Raw genomic sequence first — 23,146 nt, 5'->3', positions numbered from 1 at the left:
TGTAGTTCTAAGTAGTACTTGATCAAGACATTAGGTCAGACTTCAATTTAGTAAAAAAGCTGCTGCTGTTATTTTAGTAATCATATGTATCACTTCTTCATGCATTAAAAAAAATCACTATTGAGTAATATATTGTTCATTACTGTAAAACATGGAGGCTGTCAACTAGGAAAATAGGACTGCTGTTCGATATTTCTTAAGCCTTTGGTAGTGACAGTTCCCAGCACAGGGAGTGCTGGAACGTTGCAGAAGTCCAGAGCCGGGACACAAAGATGATCAGAAAGATGGAGCACCTCTGCCATGGGGAAAGGCTGAGACAATTGACTTTGTTCAGGAGAAGACTTCTGGGTGACCTAATTGTGGCCTTCAGCCCACAAGAAAGATGGGGCGAGACTTTTTAAAAGAACATGGAGTGACAAGACAAAGAGGAAAGGAAAAACAGTACGTTCCAATTAGCTGTTAGAAGAAAATTGTTTACTGTGGGAGTGGTGAGACCCAAGCACAGGTTGCCCAGAGAAGCTTTTGTTGCCCCATCACTGGCTCATTTCCTTACAGTCTGACCACCTCTCTTCAAGCTAAAACTTGACTTACATGCTTTAACTGTTGGCTGGTTTTCCTTACTTTCCAGGACAAAGCTCAGCTCCAGAAATTGGGTTAGAAGCTATTTGATATTTTTCCCCTGTGCAATTGGGACGATAACCCACATCATCACTCATTTTAGGAACTCTGCCACAGCTCTGTGTTAAAATACTGATTTCTGAGTGCAGGTAGTGCCATAAACCTCAGGAGCAGAATATTGTTTCACTGATTTGCAGCTTCACCACGTTCCCTGTTAATAGCTAAAAGAGTTAATTTTAGACTTCTTACTGTCTGTGTGCATGTAGAGGCTGGAGTAAACTTGTCTTGAGAATTTCTGCTGTACTCCAAGGTTAAAAACATTGCATTCTCTGCAACGGCATATTTTTTCTGTAGTAATAAAAGAATGTAGAATGCTTTTAGAAATGCCATCATTATACAGTCATGGTGAATATTACTCCCATGATGTTGATAAATTTTTTACTTTGCTAAACAGGATCACAGGTACTTGAGAAACCAAACCAGTGTTTTATCTGTGGCATAGTTTCAAGAACAGACCTTTTAGAAGTGAACAAGAGGTGAACTTTCACATCTGAATTTCTAATAATGAGAAATACTTGGGCAGTGAGATCATGCTGACTTTAAATAAATCTTGGTTTTCATTCCAAAGGATTTGACATATTAGTGAGACTCAATCCCTTCTTGGAACTGTTGTCCCAAGAAAGATGCAGGGAAAATGTAAGCCAGGTAAAATACTGGAAAAAGACATTACTAATGTGTAAGATTTAATTGCTCTTAACTGTAACTTACTGCTTGTTTGTATTTTTTATGAAGTACAAAAGAATTAGAAGAGTATTATTAAGTCACAAGTGCAGATTTCAAAGGTAGATTGCAATTAGACTGGTGACAGTAAAATTTTGTAGTTTGAGATACAGTGATATATTAACTTAATATCATATTTAACTTCTGTGGGGAATACAGTGGTTTTCATTAGGAACTTCTTTCTTTTTCTTAATAAATAAATGAGGTACATACAGTGTTTTAGCTTAGAATGAAGGCTGTTGAATGAAAATTTAAGGAACATGTATAAGTGGAATGCAGAAGGCAAATAAATGGGTGGGGGTGTACCTGCCTTATATGTAGTATTTCAGGGGAAAATGGCACAAGATTATCTTGGTTATGTAACTTATGATGATATTAGATAGCTTACTTGTTTTGCTATATTGTTTTTTCAGTTGACTTTAAGCCTCATGCCAGCATGGACACAGTGCATCACATGTTACTCTTTGGATGTAATGAACCTTCCTCTACTGAAAATTACTGGTGAGAGCTGCATCTTGCTTTTGTTATTAACCAATTCTTTTTCAGTGTTAATTGCTTAAACCTCTTCCAGTGTCAGAATCTCTTGGAAAGTAGGAAAATTTGAAAATAAGTTAATAACAATCTAGTCTCTGCACACTTAAAGTGTTTGTTTTTTTGTAAATAACTCCTCCATATTCTTCATGACTAATTGACTGTCTTCAAGGAGAAGGCAGAAGCTATAGTAAAGAGAGTGTCATTGAATACCAAGAAATCTAATCTCCAAACTGTAGTTGGCTGCTTTTCTCTGTATGAAGTCATTTGGCAGGTTGATGAGAATGAAACTGAGTGAAGGATAAACTGAAGTTGATTATCAAGTGATTTGGTAGTTGACTTGCACTTCAAAATGCCTAAGCAGTGAGAGCAGAGGGAGACACCTAATGCGTGTAAAATAGGTGTGTGGAGGCAATGTGAAGAGAACATGAAGGTGGGTGGAATTTAATCATCTGTCTAGTAATTTTGCAAAGTTTCTGTAAGTTTTTATGAGAGAGCAGATGAGGATTTTTTCTGATTATTCTGAACTGTAGAACATAGAAAATATAGATGTTCTGATAGAGTTGTGTAATCATAATTTATCTTTTAAGGATTTACCAAAAAGGTAACTAGACCTGGAATTTAGAATTAACGGTATAGTATAATATAATTTCAGGAAAAATACCCCAAAACATTCTGAATGCCTGCTTTTGGAGAGATGATTTGATTAGTATTTTTAACATACACAACACATTTTCCTCAAAAGTCTTATCTCCGTTTACTTAGCAACCAATAGTTGTAATATTGAAAATGTAATCTTGCACAGTTGTGCAAGAAGACCAGATGCTTAAGAAGTTTAGACCAAAATAAAATTGAAAGAACAGAATTTCTATTAATTTCTTTTCCCTGCAGAAAATTCTTGAAATTTCTTTTTCCCACAGCTTTTCTGTGCTATTTTTTATTGTATCTTAAATGATAGAATATACTTGAATACTTTGATATGAGCAATATGATAACATAAAACTTTTCCAATATGACCTTTTAAAAACCGGTAAGTATCCTGCTTAAAACTGTGTAGATTGTACTTGGAGCTGGTGCTGTTTTCATATTTCTGGAAGTAGTTTTAATAGAGCTTTGGAATAATTTGTACATGATAGAATTATGTTGTTATAGATTGATCAGGAGCTTGTGTTGAGACGACGTTATGAGACAATGCCTAATTCACAACTAACTGATGTTCTGAGGTTGTAGAAGAGATGGATCCAAAGCCAAAACACAAAGTTTTTCAAAACTGAATCAGACTGAAATCCCTGGTTTGAGTCTAGAGTTCAGGTAGTTTGAGCTCCTTAGTTGTACTTTCACTCTCCCAGCAGAAGACTCACCAATGACAGCCTTTGCGGTGTGGCAGCTAATGTTTTTGTTCTTGGTTGACTTACCTGTCAAATGACAAGATACTTATTTAGTTAGGATGGATTGAGCTTTGCTGGACATCAGATACCCACCAGGCTACTCTATCCCTCCACTCCTCAGGATGGAAAAAAACTCATGAGTCAAAGCAAAGGCAGTTTAATAAAGCAAAAATAAATGTTGTGCAGAAGTGGAGGAAAACAAAATATTTTATTCTCTTCTTTTCATCAACAAGCCACTTCCAAACACAAGTAATGGTTGCTCTGAAAGACAAATGTCATAGATAAAAAATGTGTGTTTGTGTGTGTGTCTGTCCCTGCCCTCCTTGTCTTCCTTTCTATTACCTTTGATTGTTGAATGGGTATAATATGGTACGGAACATTTCTTTGGTCAGTTTGGGTCAGCCAGCCTGACTGTGATCTCTCCTAAGATCTTTCCCAAACACTGATGTGTTATCAGCACCTTTCTAGCTACTCATTCAAATCGCAGCGCCATGAGGGTTGCTGTGGGGAAAGTTAACTCCATCTTAGCCAGGCCAAATATGTTAGTGCTGTGTTTAAATCTGCTGTTTTCAATTTTTCATATGCAAGTTTTGATTTGGTTTTTCTATTTTTTATGTGTATTTTCTGAGGATTTGTGTTTCCTTTGCATTTTCAAAATGAAAGCTCTTCATTCACTCTCTCATCATTTCATATCCCTTTTTTTGCAGCTTTTTATCTTGCTCTACCCGCAGTTATTTGCTAGGCCAGAAAGATCATCATGTGTTTTCTACATAAAATAGACTAAAGAGTGCTAGAAATTTTTAATCTAATTTTGTTAAAGTAATTCTGGTGACTGTATGTTACTGGTGTTCATTGTTGTTTATTTTGTGTGGTTATTTGTTGTTCCTTTACTTACCAGAAGGCTAGCAAATGATGACTTCTGTTGCTCTTCCATCTAGTAGGGAAGGAACAGTTGTTTGAGCAGACCACTGTAAGACTTGTTTAGCCAGGATCCTCAAAAATGCTCAACATTTTTACAGAGCCAGCTTTGATTCAATTAAGTGTGCCACATAGATTTTTTTCTTCTAGTTTCTTTTTCAAAGTTCTGGCAATATTACTTACATGTTTTTCAAGTCAAAATTTTCTTTACCATAATGACGTGGATTAGTTGCATTATGGAAAAATAGGCTGTTAGAAACATTCAGAATGGAAGACCAAATTAGTTTTCCTGAGATGTGAAGTTTCATTCAGGCCAGTTTTGAATGGAGAGGAATGAGAAGCATCCGGATGACTCTGTTGGGATTAGCTGCCCTATGGCCATAGCAGTACTAAGCCAAAATTTGTGATGCCCATCTGGCCTGCTGCCTTTTCTGGTGATTTGACACTATTCTTGCAAATTTCCCTGGCCTTTCACAAGGCTTTCGAGTTGTATGTAACCTGTGCTGGTTTCAACATTCACTGCAGTGTGGTAGAATCTTTATCTGAACAAACGCTAAAGGTTGTTCTCCCTTCTTGAGATACACAGGCCTTTCCACAGGAAAAAAAAAATCGTTTCCCAGGGCTCATTGCCTCAGGTGTTGCTCAGTGCATCAAAAAAAATGGAATAGCTGCTCCTATTCCTGGATCATAAAACAGTTCAGCCACAATGATAAGTTTTGCCTGAGCTGGCAAACTGTGTTGAAGTTGATGTAACATGCCTGAACTAATTGATAAAAGTTCAGATTCTCTGTAGATAATCAGGAATGCACTTGAATGCTTTGAAAGAAAATGTTGAATTATTCAGAACTTGTGAGTCTCCTGGCAAGACAAGTCTTGTGCTGCATCAAACCTAACACTGAAATAATCTCTTATGAATGAGCTGATTCATAGATAAAGCCATTATTTTGAGATCAAGCAGGGCAACTTTAATTACTTATGTAAACAAATGCATAAGTGCGGGTCATAGATGGCTACCTGGTGATTCCTCTGTCAGGCAGTTGTTTCTGTTGGCAGGAAAGAATGGGTTTAAATGTCTTTGACATCAATAGTTCAGTAGAGGTGTTCAGTAGAGGTTGCAAAAGATGTCATGACTAGTTCAGTGAAGGACTTTTATTTCACTGGATGAGGGAGAGTTCTTTCTACAACAGTAGAAAGAATTGTATTTTTAGGTGCAGTTTCTTACCATTGACACTGCCCCTGAATGTTCTGCAACATTCAAGAGCTAAAACAGGTTATTTGTCTTACTCAATCACCTCAATGACCCTTTTTTTAAAGTATGGATTAGTATTCAGGAGTGCAGTGTAATAAAGAAGGAAATAAAAGAAGTTATTTGTTACCATAACCAGTGCAAATGTGCTAAAGGGGTAGCCAAATACTGGTCTTGCTGACATAGTGAGATGTTTTACTTTCAGTCTAGGCAATCAGTCAAAACCCCAGCGCCATTAAAGAAAACAGCTCTTGAGCTTACCCAAGACTGGGGAGAATGCCTTTGGGAAGCCCAGGAGAGTTTACAAAAAAACAAAGATCCAAGAAACAGTCAGTAAGCTCTCTCCTACCCAACTCATTTCCAAATTTTAAGTCAAAATCAGTTTTTAGAACAGTAGTGTATAATATGCAGCTATTGTCCGTTTTTAAAGTATTCTGGGTCACTCATTCGGTTTTTATGCAAAGCTACTATGAATTTCAGTGATATTTTTTGTTAGTTAAATTTATACTTTTTACTAGCTCCCTTTCTTTTCAATCTGTTTATCTTATTTCCTCTTCTTTGCAATCTCCTCTAGGTTTGTTTTTTCTGAAAACTTAATGTTTCAAGATTGTCATTGATGGCAAAATGAGATGGTTAACCATTTTTTAAAGGAAATGAAAGACCAGTACCTGTAGTTTATCTTCGTCCCCTGTGGTCTTATCCCTCCATTCTAGTAGCCTCTTGGAAGAAAGTTTGAAGCATCATGCACAGGGCTTTTTCCTAATTAATGTGTTCTTAGAAATACTGTGGTATAAATTAAAGACAGTTTTGCCCAAAGTAAAGTGGTGGTAAAGCTGTGACTGTGCTTGTAGTTCCTTCTGGCATTTCTCCTAAACAATCTCTTCAACACATTCCCAAGTTCCCAAGTTGTGCAGCTCAATACTAGGTTAGATCCATGAAGTCTTTTGGGTTTTTTGTATAGTAACAAATTATAGCAGTGGGAAGCTGCATGATTTGCAGTTTCAGCTGAAACATTTCACTTATGGAATGTTATGAATAAGCTGAAACTTATTTCACACATCAAAACATTTCACTTATCTTGAAGTAAGTTTTGATTGTCCTTTGGGACATGGGCATGTTTGAAGGGCAAGATGACCAAACTGTTAGTTATGAAGGTCTAGAAATACACGTTGTGAGTATAACTACTAAAAAAGAAGTGATATGTTCCCTTTTCTCTTGAGACTCTCATGATTATGGCAGAGCTTTCAGTCAGAATTAAATACAGTAGCTAGGCTGCAATAAAGCTTGCTGGGATGAAAGAAATGCATGATATCCTGCTGACGTGGTTTAAAACACATGCCAGAAGGGCTGGTTATCTCTGAGAGAGACTTGTAAAGCATCATTATCATTTGCACATATGGCTTTGCCGTTCTCAGCAGAAACATAAATGAGCTGCATCTGCTAGATGTCCTGGTCTTTTTTGTGTTTATACTCTTCCTCACACTGTGTGGCGCTCTTTTTTCCCCACAATTTCAGGTGACTGAAACCATGTCTTACATATGCAAATGTTTTCCTAAGTATCATTTTACAGGGAGTGATAAACAGAGCAGAGCCTGTACCATTTTGGTTTGGAATGAAACACTGGCATAGATGCCAACCTTCATTGCATCTGGCTTGAGTCTGTTGATGTAATCTGAATAGTTTCAGGGTGAAGCTTTCTAAAAGTCATACTTGTGTGTGCTGCACACCTTCTACACTCTGTGCTCAGGGCCATAGATGCTTTGCCATTTGAAGAAGGTACAAATATACCCTGTAAATAAACCTTTTCCCTAATTCAGGATAAAGAGGGAGAAGAGTATTCTGGGTGGGTGTTTGGAAAGTTCCTTAGGGTCCCTTGTTTGATTATCCATGTGTATCATGCAGCCTACACCCACATATAGCAGTCCGTGCTGTCTTGGATGTGGTCCAGGTACATTGTGCTGTCTGTACGAATGTGTCTGGCAATTGAGACTTGGTGGTGTCTCTGCCTCAGGTTTACCAGTTCTTGCAGATTGAAGGTATCTAGAATTAGCAGACTTTGAGAGTCTTTCATTCTTCACCCTCAGTGTCACCTGTATATGGTGCTAGCTGCAGAGGCTAGGGACAACTCAAGCTCTCTGTTACTGTAAATATTTGTGGCCTGTTTGTGGCCTGTTAACTTGGAAAACCCTTCTTTTTTCTCTTTTTTACCCTTGGGTTTTTGTTTTGCATATTTTTGGTGATTGATTGTTTGGGATTTTTTTGGTGATTGTTTCTTTTTTGTGTGTGTATGTGTGTGACTTTTCTATTTTGAAAAACAAATCATGCAGTAGAATGAGAATTGTCTTTAAGCAATGAGCTCACATTAAGTGCAGGGCATGAGTGCCTTCAATCTTTGGGTTCATATACAGCTTTCTGTCACTTTTTTTGACAATGATTTTTAAATTAATTTTAAATAATCAATTTTATGTTTTGTCGGTTTTTTTTTTCTGCTTTGTGCATGAGTCCTAGTCCTCTGTGTAAATGTGGCAGCCTTTGTCATTTTGCATCACTTGAGTTAATAATGCTGGAGATTTTCATAAAGTTCATTACCATAAAATGTTCCTTCATTTTTTCCATCACTGATTAATAGGCTGACAGGGCCCATCAGAACTGTCTAACACTGCCTTAATGCACAGGGAGGGAAATAAAAGAAAGTGGAACATATACCAATATCTGTGAAAGCAATCTGCATTAAAATAACTGTGTTTAATCAGCATACATTCAAAAAAACATCCTCATAGATCTTAAAATTAGTTTTTGCATGTAACTCAACTGCTGTTTTCTGATTTCAAAACTTTAAAAATTGTATTCCCTTTTCTTTCCTCATATTTTTAGGGACTGTGATGAAGGAACATGCAAAGATAAATCTAACATTTTGTATGCTTGGGCAAGAAATGCTCCACCCACCAGGCTGCCCAAAGGTATTGGCCCTTTAATATGCAGTTCTTGTGTGCAGGGGCAGGGGAAAAAGGAGGACATGGAAGTAAGAACCTGGCATATCTGAGAACATCCTGTAATATTTTTATTGTGTTTAATTGATAGAAACTGTATAGATATCAACCTAATTAACTATGAAATATGTTATGCTAGCTAATATACTTGTGGGTTTTTGTCATTCTATTTGCTATACCATTATGGATTTCTATAGGGGTAAAAAAGACGGAGATAAGTATCATAATGTACTGATTATTTTTATATAGCATTAGTTGCATTTCCTGCTATATCTTACTAGAAAGTTACGATTTATGTATCTCTCAGTAGCACACAAACTACATTAAAATATTTTTGTTTGTTTGGGAAAGCATAAATTCAATTGAAACATTGAATTTTTCCTGTTTAAAGTATATGTTGGCAATTTAATGTGTTTTTCATTTTTAATGCTTTGATGCAGTTGAGCAGCATGCTTGTATACCCATTTTCTTGTATAATAGACAACCCTACTGAATTTTAAGCTACTTGGAGTGGTATGTCTGGAAAACATGGTGAAGTACTTCTTTGTAATAACCCTGAGAGTCTTAAAAAAAACTACCATCTGTATAGCTTTGATCTGAAAGTATCTTAAATTCTAAGTATTTTTTTTCTTTCATAGTTTACTTCCCATTTTCATAGCCAGGGGCAATCTCATGAAAATGCTTTTTTTAATAATCCATTTGCACACCAACATGAATGTTATTTGATTTGGTTATCAGAACATCAAGTTTAAAAAACATTGTTACATGGAGGATTTTATAGATGTTTTGTACTTAAAAGATCATGTAGAAATTTTGCTTTTGAACCCCAGCTATTGATACTTTTCTTGTTGGTAAGCTGTGCAAAAATACCAGGTTTGTAGGGAGTATTCATAAAGATTGCTCATTTGTGCACAGAGAGGCTGCAGTCCCATTTATAAGGTGGCTTTGCATTTTACTGTGACCAAATACGAAGAAATTGTTTTTCTGCTTCTTTTGAAAAGTGTCCATTGTAGAATTGGTTTAGAGAAATCCCTTTTCGTGATGGTGATGATTTGCAATTTCATTATTTCAGATTATTTCGAGCTTCTCTGTTGTGTTTTGTGCCTGTACTTGTTTCTCTCATCAAGTAACATAGGTGCATAATTTCCTCAAGATTTTTTTCTGCATATAATATTAATTTAAATCTAAAAATATTTTACTGCAGACTTTTTTCTCTTCTTATTCTCAATGTCTTCTTACTAAATTGGTGTTAATTAGTTTATATCATGCAGAGGTTGTATGAGAAATAAATGAAAGGTCCACCAAATCCTACATGGATAGTAAGGCTTTATTTTTATTTTGGATTTTTAAAAGATCTGTATTAATGTTCTTTGATTGAGAGAGTTCTCTGCATAAAGCAGCTACTTTTTCGTAATTAAGTTACGGTCCTAGCTTCATAGTCTGTTTGGAATCAGTGTGGTGGTGGTTTTCCTAGGTTTCAGGACAAAGTTTTCTTCAGTGGTGTTTGAAATTTTCTACTCCTTTCACTCTAAGCCAGTGAAGTGATTTGTATTTTTTTATATTGTTAGTGATGGTGAATCATCTTACATTTTATTTTTTCTGAAAACAATACATTTTCCTTCTCTTAGGTGTTGGATTCAGAGTTGGAGGAGAAACGGGTAGCAGATACTTTGTTCTCCAGGTACATTATGGAGATGTTAGTGCATTTAGAGGTATGCATTTTGGAAATTTGCTCTGTAAGTTGTATCATCTACATAATCAAAATATTTACCTGTAGAAAATAATTTTTCTGTTAGTGCCATTTGCAAAGATCATTGGGCATATTTGGAATACAGTTTTTGTATTAACTTGACTTCATAAATTAAATTTATCTCTATAAATATTTGAAAGGTGAACACCATTTTTGTCTTCAAAAACTGTGGAGCAAAAGACTTAAATAATCAAAAAGCAGATTAATAATTTTACATTTAGGGAGAAACTTGGGGTTTCCATTCAGTGTTTTGTTTAATGAAGTTGTACCAGGTATGAACACAGTTAACCTGTCATCTTACTTGAGTAGCTTGTTAGTAGATAATATTCACTAGCCAATCAGTCACAGTATTTGTGTTTGGCAAAAATGTAACTTGTGAAGACAGTGTCATTTTTTTTGTTTTTTTGGCTGGGGTTTTGGGTTTTTTTTAAGATGAAATGCTCATTTCAAGCATAGCAATATGGTTATTCTTGTCATTGAGTGTTTCACAGAATCACATAATGGTTTAGATTGAAACAAACCTTTGGATGTTGTCTGACCCATGCCCTCCCTGCTCAAGCAGGGCCACCTGCAGCCTCTTGTCCAGGCCTGTGTCCAGGTACATTCAGGGGTAGAAGCATTCCAGGGCAACCTCTGCCAGTGCTTAGTCACCCATACAGTGAAAAAGTTTCCCTATGTTCAGCGGAAGACCCTGTGTTTCAGTGTGTGCCCATCACCTCTGGTCCTGTCGCTGAGCACTGCGAAGAGTCTGGCTCCCTCTTCTTTGCACCCTCCCTTCAGATCCATCTCTCTCTGAACAGGCTCTCTTAGCCTTTCCGCACAGGAGAGATGCTCCAATTCCTTCATAATCTTTGTGGCCCTTTGCTGGACAGAATTAATTTAATACCTGGTTAATTAAATGGAAAATCTTCTTTTTAGAAGAGTTGATTATTTTATCTACAGCATTTTTCCCTCCAAAACTGATAGGAAGTGAAATTGGATGAGGATACATAACTACTGCATAAAGTCAAATATTTTATATTTCTAATTACTGGTAAGTCAGAATAGTAAACTCTGAAGAATGCTTTGGAATCCTTGATATACTTCTGAAAGCATAACAAGTTAACTGAGCATCTTTCATCATTTATCCTTTCTTCTGAATTGCAAAAACTGCGTGGGCTTATATACAATCTTCAGTGACTGTCTTCTTATGCTTTGACTCTATTCTTATGCCTGTCGTTATCAACAGACATCTAGTTACCAGAAAAATCCCTTTAGGTTATTCCTGAAATTTAAAAACACTTGTGAAACTAGTTGAAAATTATGCATTAAATATCTTTGAACACTACTATGAAGGTTTAGGACATTTTATTAGATTAGAATAATTCTGCTTTCCATCCCTTCTTACCTATAATCCTGAGCTAAGAATTCATATTTAGATGTGCACTTTACTCTCAGATAACAAAATAAAACTTATTGTACCAATTCTAAAGGAAACAGATTAAAATTTAGTCTGGAGAACCAAAAATATATTCTACAAAAAATATATGAAGAGCCATCTTAGAAAAATATTGATTTCTCTATTTCATTTTTTTTACTTTTTGTATTATGGAAACAAAAATTATTGTGGAGTTATGCCTTATAGTGGATACAAGTAAGCAAGTAAAAAATTGTCAGAAATTTATCTGCCTTTTAATATAGTCATACGTGTTTTGAGTTCAAATTCAAATTAAAGTAAATCCACCCATTTTTAGGTCTGTAAAGGCACCCAGTCAGCTTTGAAATTGGGCTGGAGGGGTATGCAATGCAGTTGTAATCCTGGTCTTATTTTATTATTCTGTGTAAGTGCCTTTGAATCTGAATTTTAAAAAATACTGTATTTTTCTAATGCCTAGAATGTTGGGGTTTTTTCCCCCTTCTCTTTGTATAACAAAGACTAATGTTGTTTCTAATCTGCAATATTATTATCTTAGTCCTTTCCAGCACATGTAAGAATATAATTGTTATCCCCAAGAATCAAAGTGTTTAGAAGTTATCAATGATAAGGTCTTTTAGCTATTCTGAAATGGAAGGTTTTCACATTCTGTCATTTTGTATGTGTGCATCTGTTGCATTGTTTGAAGCAATTTATAATTTTTTGTCAATGTTTGGAGCAAATTTATGAGGCAGTCTTTGGTTGTTTTTTCATTTCCTTTCTTGTTCTCTCTCCTTTTTGCTCAACGAACAATGCATTCTTGCATTCTCAGCTTCTTCTTTTAATCCCCAGCTTTTCACTGAGAGTAGATTTATTTCTCCCTGCTATCACGCTCTGCAAGAATTATGTTACCCATATTGCATATAGTAACATATAATTTCTCAGTGTGGTGTAGACTTCTTAGTGTTTTTTTAGGGTTTGTTTTTTGTGGTTGGGAGAGTAATTACTTTTGGCCACCAAGCCAGTAGATGTCTTAAAAAGATCTGTTTCCTCATTAGAATACGAGTTGTATGTTGTCATTTGAACATTACTCTGAATATTATTCTGAACAGTACATTTGATGTGCTTCTCTTTGACATTCTCTTGAATAAGCCACTTTCTTGAATAAAACTAGCTTTTCATATTCACAGAGATTCATGGCTATGGTGTATTTTTATATCCTTTAGCAAATGAGTAATCTGTAACCTTTATGAGGTCTTCATCTGTTAAAAAAATTATATTGAACCAGGATCAACAATTGTCTTCTTTCTTCTGGAAAGTTAAGTTGTGAAAATGTCACTAGGGAGTGTGTTTGCAGTTTGTTTTTCACAAGTTGAGTAAAGGTACAGTTTAATTCCAGATTTAATACTAGACTTTTAAAAATAAATTTTACTGAATTGATACTGGGTGAGTGAACAGATCAGCAAGTACAAGCACCTTGTCTTACATTAAAAAAAAATTAAGGTAGTTTTATGTATCCAATATTAGATACCAATATTAAATGCAGTATGATTTGTCTCATTCTTTACAAGTACCTCAAGTTCATGTCTTGTGCTGCGTGTCTTTGCTTAATAAATATAACTTGTAAAAAGTTACTTCCCTATGAGCATTAGCTTTGGAATTGCCTTGCTCAGGAATTATGCTCACCTTTGAGGCTACTTCTTGCCTTTATTGAAGCAAAGCTAATTCTGAGACAGTTTGTGGAGATTCTGGTACAAATCAAGGGCTGACTTTGAAATAACAAGTGGTTTGGAGCTTCATAAAAAGCACCCCTCTGTTGCAGTGGGAGCTTGTAAGTATTCTAGTCACCGTGATTGAGGGTATACTATTCCTATGAAATACTAGAAACAGAGCAGTGAAGTTGAATAAATAGTTTGATCAGAGTGCTCAGTAATTTATAATCCCCATAGTCAGAGTGCAAAGAAAGTAGGTTTTCAAGAGTGTTTGTTTTTATGAGTAAAAAACCCATAACATTTTTAGTATCTAGGAAGTCCTAGAAGTCTCAATGTCTGTGGCAGATTCTCACACCTGTAATTGGAGAGTTCAGGACTGTAGATCTGGATAGACAGGTTAGCAGAAAGCCTGTCAAGCTTGCTTCAGAAGTCTTAGCAAAATCAACTTATAGAAGGAAAGTGTTTCTCTTTAGCATAATTTGCTTCATATCAGGTGTGAGTATTTAATTTGAAAAACTGTTGAGTATTTCTAGTATTTGAGATATTTCTCCTAGAGGACATTTAAACGTTTATTGGCAGTAAAACTTTTAGTGATCATTGTAATGTTGTCATGCACAATTTTTAAAAATTATATCCTTAAAATCTGAAGCCAGTGTACCATGCATCATTGTTTGAAATGAGTAAATAAAGACAGGGAATATTTTATATGATTGTGTTATACTTGCACAGAACACAAAAGGCAGAGCACAACTTGTCAGCATTATTCGGTGAAGTGTTCAAAGCTCTGAGTGTTTCAGAGAGGTGAACTGAAGGAAGAAGAAGCAGCAGGGAAACATCATTTCCAGCATCCCTCTGTAGTTGTTAGAAAAACGTTTAGTTCAGTTATGGCTAAATATAACTAAAACAGAATTATAAAGCACTGTAGGAATTCCTGAAAGTTTTAGACAAATGTATCCATCCAATATTTTATTCTTAACACAGCACTGCAGATTAAATACTTTACAAATGATCTTGAAGTTCATTTGTGCTTCTCCTGATACTGATTTAGATGATTGCCTTATATATAACAATTGTAATTATTAGTAGCAACTTTCCAGCTATCTTCAGTTCATTTTGAAATTGCTCTTTTTAGATGAAAATGCAGTCAGCATTTTTTCCATGTTCTGAAAATTCAAATTGTGTCAAAATAATATTGCCAAACAGAAATAATATTTGAGGGTTTTTCCTCCTCCTCCTATGTGCTACTTTTATGACTATGAGCTACTAAGCGCTAAATATTTTTCAAATATGAAATTAGTTTGATGGGTTGGGAATAATTTTGAGCTGTTTTCAGAAGATAGAATGGTGATGTTTTCAATTAAAGTTCCAAAACTGAGAGACACAAAATGACTGATTGCGTTTTAAAATTTTAAATATTATTACTTTTAGTAATAATGTTCCAAGAGGAAGCAAGCATTTTCCATTTTCCATTGAAATTCATGTAGTGCAGAGTTCTAACAATATTAAACTTATAAAAACGGAGTTCTGGAGCATCACCTGTGCTACATAAATAAGAAAAAATTAGTTTAAAATGAGGAGAGTGGGGCAGAAGAGACTTTACAAACACTTTTGTAGGAAACACAGAGGTATTGTGATTGTAAGTGAAGCTGCTGCAGGGAAGAGGATGAACAGTATATACATATATTGAACTTTATCTAAAATAATTGAAAAGGAGTTTAGTTTCTCTTTCTCTTGAATGTTTTCTTACCATTCCCCTTCTTTTGTTCTAATAACTTAGTCTTTTTGGCACTTCTGGATTCTTGATTTGGTAGTCTTGATTCTTGTAAGTAATCTTGATGAAAGAGCTACTGTTCTTATTTTTCTTTTCTCTGTACAATGAAGGCTTAGATTTTTTGTTGCTATTTGAAAAGGTGCAACTGTGGTATAGTGATTCAGATTTTTAAATCCAAAAGTGTTTTTTGGGATGCACAGAGCTGGAGTAACTAAGAATTTGTAAAAGCCGTGATAATGAGCATTATGAGAACACGGTGAAATTGTGTTAGGAGCTATTTCAATTGAATAGCACATACATTAATTTACAGATCTACTTTGTGAACATAGTGAAAACAAATTCTTGTAAATTCTACTATCAGTGATGGTGAAAAGCAAACTGAGTATTATCCTTTATTAGTGATATGGGGGGTGACTGAAAGAGCTAATATGTGAAAAACTGAACTGACAGTTCTTAAGTCAAGTTTTCTGTCAAGTTTCCATGTGTTGTCCCGCTTTGGCCATTATCCTTTTTTCTTTTGAAATGCACCACTTTTTCAGTTTGGAATCTGGCTATTTATGGGAAGAAAAACTCTCAGAAATTACTGCCTGTTACTATAGATACTCTGATCTCTTTCTTATCTGAAACATGTACTGTTGGTTAATATTTTTTCAGAATGCTCTGTTTACTTACTTTGGAGTTAGATCCATCTTTTAACTACAGCTGTTATTGTATAAACATTAGAAAAAGAAACTTGCTTAAAAAGAAGGAAAGATTGAACTCCCAGATGGCTAACTATAATTTAGTAACTGTCAAGATGACTGGGTCTATAAATTAAAATGCCAAACGTATCAGCTAATGATGATACAGTGCACTGACAAATGAATTAGCTATTTTTTCTCACCTTCTAGGATATCCAGTTTTAAGTAGAATTGCTGTCTATATTGGTATATCAGGTTCACCTGCTGACTTTCGTTACAAGGATTTCTGGCAGCTGCATTAAAATGTCTAAAATTATTGCTTTTCACAAACCTTTCATTTTTCTAATTTTGATCAAAATATAATTTGTTTGAAACAAAACTACTTTTTCTACTAGTGTAAACATGATACTGTTTCATTTCCCAGATGCTACTTCATAAAGATCTAAATTTTCTAGTACAGTATTTTCATCCACTGAAGTTTTTCCTTGTATTAGGATTTCTACAAGTGAGATGATCAGGTTTGTACAAATTTCAGTAGTATTTCCAAGTATAACAATTTTACTGCACACAGTAAGATTAAAACTTGTAATGTTCTCTGTTATTTTTTACATAGCAGAAAAATCTTATCAATATGTAGTAATTTGCAGGGATTCAATTGCTAATGATGAAACTTTCACAATTTGTACAGATAAACACAAGGACTGCTCTGGTGTAACTTTACATCTGACACATCAAAAGTGAGTATTTTTAAAAACACTTACCTATTTTTTTATTGCAGTAGAAATTGTGGAATCCATTGAAAACATTTGAAATAAATGTTAATATTAAGAATTCACAATATTAAGAATTATGAAGTCATGTCATCTGTTGGCAAAAAATTTCATTTCTGCTAAGAAACTTGACACAGCTGTACTATGAGTACTGGGTTAATACAGTTTAAGAGTTTCATATTTAGAAATCTGGGATGAGAACAGCAATTATGCAGTTGATAGCTTTGTCCTATTTCACATACTTTGCAGAAAATGCTTTAGAAATGGTAGCAAACAAGAGAAGGAGAGGGAAACTGCTTTCAAACAGCTTCATTTTTAGGAGACCTGTTTCAGATGTAATCCAATGTTTAGAAATTAGTGGTATCAAGTGGTATTGGATATCAAGTCATTTGCAGTTATGAGGACTTGTATATCATTTCTCTGTAAAACATAAATCCAATTAGAGCTTGGATTTTCCATTGCAGGCAACCCTTGATTGCAGGGATGTATCTTATGATGTCTGTGAACACGGTCATACCACCAGGCAAGAAAGGTGAGTTATCGTTTTACAAAGTGATGATTTCAACATCTGATCTATTATTGTTGCTTATTGTGGAAGAAAATTTGACAGAGGCTTGATGATATGTAGATGGACAAATTATTTATTTGACTGTTTGAACAAATAAAAAGAAGAATAGTTATATTTTAGATTATATTCTGTTGGCCTATGACTGCATCAGTAAAGACAGTCAATACTGTATGAGCACAATGTGCACAAATAATTATGAGTATTTCTTCAATTTATTTTCATCTTATATTTTATAAAAAATGCCCTACCTCTTTTTTAATTCCTCCTCTCCTCTCTAAAAAGCCATAAACTGCTTTGGACTTTTCTTCATATGTCATTCATTACTTTTGTGATTCTACTAAGAATTCAGATTTAAAAAATGAATTTCTACCAGTAAGGAGCTGCTATTTAAGGATTTTTTTCCCATGTTGGGAGTAAAGGTCCTAGTTGGTTAAAAACTCAAAATGCTAAAAAATAAACCAATCAAAATTGTAATGAAAGGTTTCCAAACTGTTTCTGTTTAGAATCCTGAATTTTATCTAAACCTCAGCTTGGAAGCTCCCCAAATCCTTTCTTTGGCTTGCATGGGATGTGCTGTTTTAAGGAAGTTGGATGCTGACTGTACTCTGCTATACTGAATTTTTAGGGAGATAACCAAGAGCAACATTTGTTGCATTCACAGTAAGCTGCCTAAATACTATGAGGTGGTCAAATGCTCAGCTGACTCCAACTGTTTAGTGAATTCAGCAACTTGAAACATTTTTAAATTTGAACTGAAATTAAAAATACTTTGCTCTCCAATATGAAGACCCACAAAATTAATCTTCCACTATCACCAGGAATATTTGATCAGTGTAGGAATTTAATTTTTCAACTGGAAAGGTGAGGGAGAAGGGCAAACAAACAGTTCTGTAGTTGCTGGTAACTTCCTTCTCATGTTCAATCAAATTTACAGCTCCTTAGTGGACCATGAAATTTGTTAGAACAGGAAGTGTGGTGATACCTCTCAGAAAGGCATCAGGATTTTTCTGTAGGCTCTTCCTGAATTACTGTTAACTGCACGTAGCACAAGTAAACATTGTAGACCACGTACCCTGTAAACATTGTAGACCACTTCTGTGACAAAATCTCTTGTCTAAATCTAAATTAGGTCTGGGCTTTTATAATCAAGACTTCATTGTAAATTGAATCAGTTTAGAATTATATCAGTTTATTTTAATTTTTCCCCTGATTAGATTATTTACCATAGCTATATTTATTTTAAGCAACCCTCAACATAGTCTGTAAGTAATGTATTACTTTATTTTGTAAAATAGTGGTAGTGTAGACTGAAAGAAGTTCTTTTGACTTTCAGCCAGAAAGATTATATATATATATCAGCAGATTAAGTAATTTTCAAGTAACCTGGACTATATTTTATTAGTTTTTCTTTGCAGATATCTTGAGATGGACACTGCAGAAATATAAGATACTATCTATTATCTTTTGAAGTTATCTGTTGTCCATTGTACACATGCTTTTTGTAAACCATGCTGAATGAAATACTGTTCTGAATGAAATGCAACTTTTCTCTGTTTGATAAATGATCTGTTTGTCATTGTTTATTGCTGTCATATTTTCACAGTGGTTGATGCAGACATTGCCTGCCATTACAAAAGGTCTCCAATGCACCTTTTTGCCTACAGAGTTCACACACACAGACTAGGTAAGAGTAACATAGGAATATCAACTGCCAATCAGAAAAATGTTGACCTTGCAACATATTTTTTTAAGTATATCTCACTTCTCATGTATATTGGTATCTTATAGGTAAAGTAGTGAGTGGATACAGAGTGAGAAATGGTCAATGGACGTTGATTGGTAGGCAGAGTCCACAACTACCACAGGTTGGTTGGGTTCTTTTTAGTTCTGAATGTAAATTTTAATTATCTTTGTTTCAAACTGAGAAACTGAAGTGGAAATCACGTGTCCACAGATTTGCATTATGGTGTTTCCAGTGATTATGTGCTGTTCTGCTCCTGGAAGTGAATATTACCAAGTATTATCACAATTAGATTACGATGCAAAAGTAATTTCAGATATTAGCGCCATCCTTCTCATCAGTGTCTATTAACAGAGAGAATATTAAGTACTTTTACTGATTGTGGTGAATCATCCTCTTTTCCAGGCATTCTATCCTGTGAAATATCCAGTAGACATTAGCTATGATGATATCCTAGCAGCCAGATGTGTGTTCAGTGGGGAAGGCAGAACTACAGAAACACATATAGGGTAAATTTTATCTATTTGCTTCATTTCAGAACCTGTTTTACCAGAGTGTTGGTTATATGTAGAAATGTTTTTGTTTCATGTCTTCTTCCAAGGTAATTCTAAGAAACAGTTTCTGCCAGAATGTTTTGTTATGCTGTCTGATCCGTTTAAGATTTCACTCCACACGATGTTCATTGACGTTACTTATGTGAATATTCACTTTGCTGAAGTCTTCACTTCTGAAGTGAAGCTGTACTGCCAGACAACTTACTCAGATGTTGGGCTGATCTGTTCTTAGAGAATGATTCAGAATATCAATTCTAGAAAATATTTTTTTTAATCACATGACAATATTAACTGTTTATGATGAAATAATAAAACTTCACAATTCTCTACACAATTTCAAAATGAAAATGTATATAAGCTTATAAAATTCTGATATTTTGACCTATTGCAAAATCTAGCCTTAAAAAATCTGGACCAATACTGAAATTACCTTTTTTCAGTATAAAAATGTAAAGGCTTTTATGAAAAACCAGAAATTACTAATAATAAAAATAGGAAAATCTGAACTGTGTTAGTCACTGATGCGACTCAGCCGCCGGTGACAGACACAGCCCTGTAATATCAACTGGACAAATACAAATACAGCTGTAAAAATACATATAATATAAATACTCTCTTGGCTGACTGTGGTTCTTTGAACTATAATTTAATGCATATGCAGAGAAACAAAAATAACCTGTGGAAGCCTCTCCATTCTGGGAGTGTGCACTGCAGCACTGCAAGGAAAGAGATTTTTATTCATTGAGCATCCTAAGATTGCACCACAGTGGAGGGTTAAGAATTCAACATGGATTTTTCACCTTCCAGTGAGCAGTTAAGATAGTGATGTGTTGCAGTTGGAAAAAATGAGTTGAGGTTTTTACAGATATCATGACACTAAAAACATAAAACCTTAATTTAACTGCTGACCTGTTTTCACAAGTTCAAAATGTTTCTGTCATGTTTCTTTAACTTTCCTCAGAGTAGTTCTTATTTATTGAATAATCCTTACAGTTTAAGAAACAGTCTTAGGAAAATTATGGTATTTTCTTTCAATGTACTAGTATGCTTTCAGTGGGGAAACTCATTCTCTGTCCTTTACATTACAGTAATTGTTATTGTTATAATTATTATTTTACTATATTCACTATTATTTGTTTGCACTATAATGTATAAATCTATATGGTATGAATCATGCCATATTGCTTATTATTATTATCATAATTAATTTTAGTATTACTGTTATTTATTTATTGATAATTAATATTTAGTATTATTATATTTTACCACAGGTTTTGCTTTGTCCCACTCTGGGGAGGGCAGGAGTGGGGCAGTGAGCAGCAGTACTTAAATGCCATCTGAAATTAAACTACTACAAATGCTTAGACACAGTAGCATGTCAGGTGAACCACAGTATGTGTAATTTCTGCATCCCATTTTCTACTGGAGTTTTAAAGAGGAAGCAATCACAATGATGGATATTGGAGGTCCAACAGTGAAGTTAATGCTTTCTAAAAGCTTAAGCAGAGCTTGCCCAGTTTTGTAGTCTCCAAGCGATTCCAAACTTTCAGTGCATAGAAAAATAACCAGTTTTCCTTTTGAAACAGTCTCTTCTCCCATGTTTCCCTTTCTCCCCTTTGGCTTGTGTTATTATTGTTGCTATAGTGAATAAATGAACACTGCAGAATGCTTCTGGAAAAGTCAGCACTGATGTCTTTTGCAAACAGCTAATAGAACACCTCTGTATTTTTTTATTGAGTGTAGGCTCACTGTTTAATTATGAAAGCTAATTAAAAATCTTGATGTAAACCCCTATATTATATGAACTTCTATTAAGTCCTAGCCTACTAATTTTCAGGATTGTAGCTCTAAACAAAAGGTATGAACATATATGGCAGAGGAAGAATAATGCCACAGTTATAAAGAGGCCATATATACTCTGCTTCACAAAGTAATATTTTTCAGGAAAAAAACCCTTACTTGTGCCAGCTGTTTTTTTCTATTGAAGACAGGATTATGTAGCAGTAGAGAAGGGCCACTTCTGTTTCAAGTACATTCACAGCATTTATCAAAGAGCTGAATTTTGTTAGTGTTGTATCATTCCCCTTGCACTCATGTTTTTGTTACAGAAGCTTACAAACAAGTTATTCTCAAGTGTTCTTTTCTCTTTAAGAGATACTTACAATAGCTTAATATGTAACAAAAATAAATTTTTCAATATTAGAACCAGTGTGATTGACTGTAAATGAATGCACCTGATGAGGAAAGGGGGAAGATTTGTCAAACAATTGCTGAAACTAAACATATATGTTATTTGCAACAATTTCAAATTCAATTTTTCCAAGATTTGTAGAAAAGTAAGTGATTAGTAATGTAATGAATGGCACAGCTCTGTCATATTTAGTCAGAACATGTGTCCAGTTGATAAAACAGTGGGAACTGTGTGGAGTATGCTGGACAAATTAGAAGGAAGAGCTGTTTAAATAGGAGGTGCAATTTTCTCTGAAATCAAAAGCAAATTGCTAGGAAGTTCTGAGATATGTGGAGCTTTTATCTGAAGCAGATGTGGTTTTGAGTATCCTGCTGCATTTGTCTGCACTATTTTTCTCCAATATAAACCAAAATAAATTTCTGATATTCACTGCAGTGCAGGTATTTGCATGCTTTAGTTTGGGACATCTCAACATTTGATTGCAATATTTTAGTGTCCTGTTAAACAAGTTGGATGAATTAAATAATAGCTATTCAGCTGATTATTTTCTAAGTGCCACATCTTTTCTATGCTGTGTAGGGGTACTGCCAATGATGAAATGTGCAACTTTTACATTATGTACTACATGGAAGCCAAGCATGCCGTCTCATATATGACGTGTACACAGAACACAAACCCTGAAATTTTCAGAAATATTCCACAGGAGGCAAATATTCCTATTCCAGTCAAGTCTGATGTGATGAAGATGATGCATGGACATCATGAAGGTGAAAAACACTTTTAATCCTTTTTATTCATGCTATCTTATGCTCACCGATGTATTTCTCTGTGTTGTGTTGGTATGCAGAATTTTCATGAAGAGCTAATGCAGTTCTGCATAAAATTCAAATCGCTAATTAATAAAGCATCATGGGATTCTGCTGTTGGTTTTGGTGGAAATGTCTGCTGTAATCTTTTGTCTGTCTCTTTCTCATGCTGTCTTCCAATTTCTAACATATTTTTACAGTTGTGTGGCCAGTGTGCTCTAAAGACTGGCTTCTTTTTCTATGCCAAACTTTATATTAACAGTTTCTTAATGTTTGTCTTATCTTTTGTCTATTTCCTGCAAAACTGAATCATAGCTTTGCCCTCGTTTTCTAGATCCCACTGCCGTGTTATGGGAGGAATAAAATTTTTACATTGAACAGTTGTAGGCATATAAATTGCAGCAACAGTATTATCCAGAGGTAGTCTGACTGATGTGTCTGTGTACCAAGTACAAGTTGTAGTTTTTTATTTCAGTTTTTTACTGTTGTAATGTTTGGTATGACTACTATGATGAAAATACCACATATTTGTCTCAGAAGGGTGATTTTTACTCAGTAGGATGGTAATTCCCTTCACATGCAGAAGTTAACATCATACTCTAAACCCATTTTTTCAGAAACCAAGGATAGTGATACAAGTTCTTTGCTGCAGCAGGACAAAAAAGAAGATATTTTGGATCAGGGTATGCACTTGCTTATTTCTATGTACATTTTTTATTTCTATATTAATTTCTACTTC

General features: G+C 34.7%; 1 protein-coding gene across 6 annotated transcripts in view; it reads left to right on the top strand.

Moving 5' to 3' along the window:
• Nucleotides 1-23,146, top strand: part of PAM (peptidylglycine alpha-amidating monooxygenase) — a 114,460-nt gene that overhangs the window by 61,377 nt on the left and 29,937 nt on the right. For all 6 annotated transcript variants that reach the window (XM_058044645.1, XM_058044644.1, XM_058044643.1 and 3 more), the window contains exons 5-14: nt 1,812-1,899; nt 8,356-8,441; nt 10,100-10,183; nt 16,466-16,514; nt 17,012-17,079; nt 18,719-18,799; nt 18,904-18,980; nt 19,262-19,365; nt 22,181-22,368; nt 23,025-23,090. In XM_058044645.1, the coding sequence (XP_057900628.1) occupies nt 1,812-1,899; nt 8,356-8,441; nt 10,100-10,183; nt 16,466-16,514; nt 17,012-17,079; nt 18,719-18,799; nt 18,904-18,980; nt 19,262-19,365; nt 22,181-22,368; nt 23,025-23,090 (891 nt within the window). The remainder of the gene's footprint in view (nt 1-1,811; nt 1,900-8,355; nt 8,442-10,099; nt 10,184-16,465; nt 16,515-17,011; nt 17,080-18,718; nt 18,800-18,903; nt 18,981-19,261; nt 19,366-22,180; nt 22,369-23,024; nt 23,091-23,146) is intronic.

This window comes from Melospiza georgiana, chromosome Z, assembly GCF_028018845.1.
Source record: "Melospiza georgiana isolate bMelGeo1 chromosome Z, bMelGeo1.pri, whole genome shotgun sequence".
NCBI lineage: Eukaryota > Metazoa > Chordata > Aves > Passeriformes > Passerellidae > Melospiza > Melospiza georgiana.
This window is presented reverse-complemented; position numbering and strand designations above follow the sequence as displayed.